The sequence below is a fragment of the Anarrhichthys ocellatus genome, unplaced genomic scaffold, assembly GCF_004355925.1.
Source record: "Anarrhichthys ocellatus isolate YVR2014 unplaced genomic scaffold, GSC_Weel_1.0 scaffold4060, whole genome shotgun sequence".
Taxonomy (NCBI): domain Eukaryota; kingdom Metazoa; phylum Chordata; class Actinopteri; order Perciformes; family Anarhichadidae; genus Anarrhichthys; species Anarrhichthys ocellatus.
The window spans coordinates 1-4,861 of record NW_022284034.1 but is presented as its reverse complement, the minus strand read 5'-3'; the positions used below and the strand labels follow the sequence as shown (position 1 = coordinate 4,861).

General features: G+C 38.6%; 1 protein-coding gene across 1 annotated transcript; it reads left to right on the top strand.

The window, feature by feature from the left end:
• Window positions 1–486: 486 nt before the first annotated feature.
• LOC116379295 (uncharacterized) lies at window positions 487–4,555 on the top strand (the record flags this gene model as incomplete). Its single annotated transcript, XM_031841235.1, has 5 exons — window positions 487–636; window positions 1,632–1,910; window positions 3,968–4,099; window positions 4,204–4,320; window positions 4,451–4,555. Coding segments are annotated over 5 exons (783 nt in total), but the record flags the coding sequence as incomplete, so codon positions are not given.
• Window positions 4,556–4,861: the final 306 nt, after the last annotated feature.

Genomic DNA, 4,861 nt, shown 5'->3' with positions numbered 1-4,861 from the left:
TAGACCTACACTACGCTGACCTGACATTAGGACTACACTACGCTGACTTTGAGCTACTTTTAGAGATAATGAGAGATGGGATAAAGTTTCAGAAATAAAGAGAAATGTAACACGCAAAAAGAACAACCTGCAGTTTTAATTCTACTTTCTTTTCATATCGTTAAGAGTCGATAAAGAGCCAATATATCCATCAGGAGCTGGTGGAGACCAAAGCAGAGCTAAAGGACAGCACATATTCGACTCATTAGTTGTAAACACATTTGTTAATAAAAGGTTGAAATATGTATTTTCTGCTTCTTTCACATCAAGTGCATCAGTGAGGATTATGACTCATGAACACAACTGAGGTCTAAACATTAATAAAAGTCATTTGAGCTACTGACACTTTATTAATCGTGAGTTATATCACATTAAAATAAGAGGAAACACAAGTATTCATTATGACAACATGAATATAATTTGACATTGTGGTTTTTCTTCTGTAAGCGGAAGTAAACATTTACACCCAGACAGCCGAGTTCCTGTTCTCACTTCAGATGGAAACTCTGATCACTGATCACTCCGTCTGTGTGAAGAGGAGGATGAACATCTGCAGCTGCCTGCTAGCCTTAGTGCTGGGCTGGAACGCCACCGCAGGTAAGCACTCTTCAGATGATCAGTTTTAATATTGTTGTTTGAATTGTTTCATGAGAGTGTGTGATGTTTGTAGTTCAACTCCAACCAAGTGTTAGCGAGAGACTCAACAGCCGATGATCGTCTGTGAGAGTTACGTGTTCGATGAAAGCACTTCAGGAAGTGTGTTCTCCATCAATCAGCGACAAGTTTTAAATTAAACATTTTATAAACTCAGATCCTCATCCGCTCAGATAGTCGTGTGATGATTTGTTATGATCGTGGTGTAAAGATGGAACTGTGGGTGACATGAAGTATAATTATCATTCGTTCCTTGCAGTTGAATTTGAACTTCCTGTCGGTCTAAATGCCACTGGACTCGTGTTCAGAGGACAGAGTTAAAGTTCAACTTTGGGTGCAAAATAAAACTAATTTTAGAAGAAGTTCAGACACGCGTGGCTGTGACCTCCATTAAAGCTACCCTCCTCTCAAGGGAATACTTTCTCACTCCCAACTCGTCAAATATGTCCACTTGGTCAGCGGCCCTTTGCTTCAAACTACGACGCTCCAGAGAACTCAGACTCAGTTTGGAGGCGACGGGATCGTTTCTAGATGGTAAACCTAGATCTGTGAAAACCTGACGACCGATCCTCACCTGAACCTCCGGGTCAATGTCTGACCTCAACCGTCTCACCAGAGTTTAGTACATCGAGGGTTAACATCGAGGCTGATTCAGGGACAGCGTGTCAGTTTACACTCGTCTTTTCAAAATAAACTACTTGTATGTTTAGGAGACAAACGTACTTGGTTATGTTCGATCTGGTTTAAAATGATGCGTTACCTAACTGGGGTTAGTTAAGTACACAAGTTAAATAACACTACTGTAAAATAAGTTAACGTTGACTTTGTCTCCTGCAGATACAAACTGCAGTCCCCTGACTTCTTTGTAATATTAAATTATCAATATTGAAATTCTGAGAACAGATGCTAATTGATTGTACATTTTGTTTGTTTTGCAGAAATAATCCATCAAACAGTCGAGGTAAAGACCTCAGTCTCTCTTCGTTGTCCTCACTCTGTGGAGAGCATCGTGACGTGGAGCAGAGAGAGTAATGGACGTAAAGTTGACATTCTGACAGTTGGAGTCGACACGGACATAAGACACATTGATGACCCGCAGAAACGATACAGTTCAGAGGCAGATAAGTCTCTGTACATTCGCAGTGTTACCGTCTCAGACTCTGGAATATACTTCTGTAACAGTGAAGCAGCTGTGGAGCTGACGGTTATCCCACCAGGTAACATCTCACTCATGAGGTCTCTTCCTGTTTTAGCATCACGTCCCTGAGCTAAATGATTTATGTTTCTAAAACTTTGTTACATTAATGTAATTGTACATTTCTAGTTTTTATACCATTAACTGTGACTACATTCATTTACTTCTCGGTTCTGTAGCTGAGAAGCTTTTTGGTGTACTTCTGCATTTCTGGGTATTTGTTGCAAAATATTGGTTTTATTTTTATTCTTAAAGATTTCAACACGCTTCACTGAAAATAATGTGCATTACTACATTATTATTTATAAAACTGCAAACTATCACATGTTCAAACTGAGATTCTCACGAAGGGAAGGAGTTATGAAAGACGTAGAAATTCAGTCATTTTCTTTGAAGGTCTTAAAACTTTCTGAAGGGAATGCTAATAAGGGGAAATTATGAGTTCTTACTCTTACAAAGATCATTTATTTAATCATTTTTAAATAAAGGAACTATATACTATATACACTGTAAAAGAAATAAGTCCTCTAAAATCTCATGTACATGAAGAACATGTTAAATGGAAATACTCCTTAAACGTCATCTTTTTTATCATGAATACATGTGATGAGTTTATGATGGTGCATTATAAAACATGAATGTTTTTTGCGTGTACAGGAACAACTATACTTCATGCTACAGAGGGGACAAGAGTCACTCTGACGTGTCCTCCTGATGGAGCATCAGCTATTAAAATATGGAGCAGCAGAGATATTGATGAAATACAAAACCAGAGAAGATTTTATGTTTCATCTGTTAACCAGACGTTGACTATAACGTATGCAGAGCTGAAACACTCTGGGCTTTACTACTGTGATGGAAAACCTGCTGTGTATCTGATTGTGACCAAAGGTGAGACACAGGAAGTCAGAGAGGAGCAAAGAAATATGTGTGGAAGTAAAAAAGAAGACTTCTTAGATGATTGTTCATCCCTCAACTCCCAGAGACACCACAGCTTGTCATCTTAAAATTTTTGGTTTGTAAACAAACAAGACAGAGCTCCAGACTAACTTTTCCATTTAGGTGCACCCATAGAAATAGAGTAGAAGTAGACCAGACATTCCCATTCAAATCAACGTAGCACGATGGTCAAAGGACATTTTTATGTGTTCTTTACGGTGCCATTGCAGCCGTGGTAGTGGTGAGGTTTTGCAGGAATAACTTAACAAGCTGGGGAGTAGTAACGTTATGAAGTGTAGCGAGCCAGTCAATGAGTAAACTGTAACAACTTAATGCTTCATCCAAACACTCAGTTTGCTCATTTTCCATAACCAGTGTAGCATTAAGCACGGTGGACGTAGCAATCCACCTGGCTAGCTAGCTAGCTTGTTCATTCCACCATGCTTTAATGCTACACTGGTGACAGAAAATCAGCCAAACAGCAGGTCTTACAGTCCCTCCGCCTCACTAACCACCGCTGTGGAGGACAAGCTAACTAGCCAGCCATTCATGTCTGAAGCTGCGAACATATTATCTATGTTTCTATATTTATATAATATCAGGGTTTGAGCCAATCAGAGGCCGAGTAGGAGGCAAGTCTTTGCAGGATGTGGTTTGGCGCAGAAAAAAAAAAAAAGTTTAATGTGAAAACCCCCAAAAAACAGTCAGTTCAGTCAAACTAAACCAAACAGATTTAACAGATCTAAGACGTTAATCAGTGAGCGTTAGAGGTGCCAGTTGGTGGATTCTGTTACCTTTGGAACAGACTAGCTGTTTCCCTCAGTTTTCAGTCATTATGCTAAGCTAAGCTAACCAGCTGCAGACTTTAGCTGATTATTCATAGTGACATTTTCGTTTCCTTTAAACAGATAACAAACAAAAATAACCTCAACCAAGAGGTGTAATGGTACAGTTCCTTCTTGTATTTTAATCAAGCAAACATCCTCTGCATTCAAATGGTTTAAGTTGTGAGAAAGTTGTGTCGCTAAATGATACCCATTAAAGTAGAAAACCACAGCCATTTCCTCCGCTCAAAATGAGTGTGATGACTCTGAGGTCAAGAGCTTTTTCATGCTGTGTATTTATGTCCTCTCTCTCAAGCTGAAGGCCAAACCACAACCTCAACTATCACGCCTAAAACAAGACCAACAAGTGTACCATCAACTACACACCTGACTAATGAAGGCACGACTTCAACAACAAAAAGACACAAAAAGAAAGAGAGAAAGAATAGTAAGATGAAACACATCTTAACATGAAATTAAATTAATGAAAAGGCGATTAATCTGAGAGAGCTGGTAAAATATATACCGTTTGTACTCCTCTGCCCCTCACAGAATGTAACAACACAACAACAAGCTCAACCCCCACAACTACAACAAGACAAACAACAGCAGCAACAAAAGGAACAACTTCAACAACAGCTACAACATTAACAACGGAGTCAAACACAAGTAGGACTATATAATAATAATAATAATAATAATAACATGTAAATAATATAATAACACACTCTTTGAGTAACACTCAGCTGTGTTTCTAAATGACATGTTGTAAGTTACTAATTCTTACTTTGTCTTCCAGCGGAGGACCCACCACCTCTTCGTTTAGTGTTTGGAATAGTCGCCTTCCTCCTCGTGATCATCATCGTCGTCTACTTTGCTTGGAGACGCAGGATTGAAAGACGAGGTGAATCAAACTTCACCTGTATAAACATCAAAGCAATATGAATAATAATGAATTAATTCATATTTAAAAAGTTGAGCAAATGAATGGACAATAAATACATAATATAAAATTATAATAAGCACCGATAGCTATAATAGAGCAGAGATAGTTTAAGTAATAAAGATAAATTATGCATTAAATTCCTCCATTTTGGATTCTGTGGCTCTCTAATCAAGTAGGTTTGTGCATGGTCAACACGTAGGTTAATGTTGTGTAACGCCACGGTTAACGTTGTGAAGCAGTCACGGTTAACGTAGTAACAGGGTT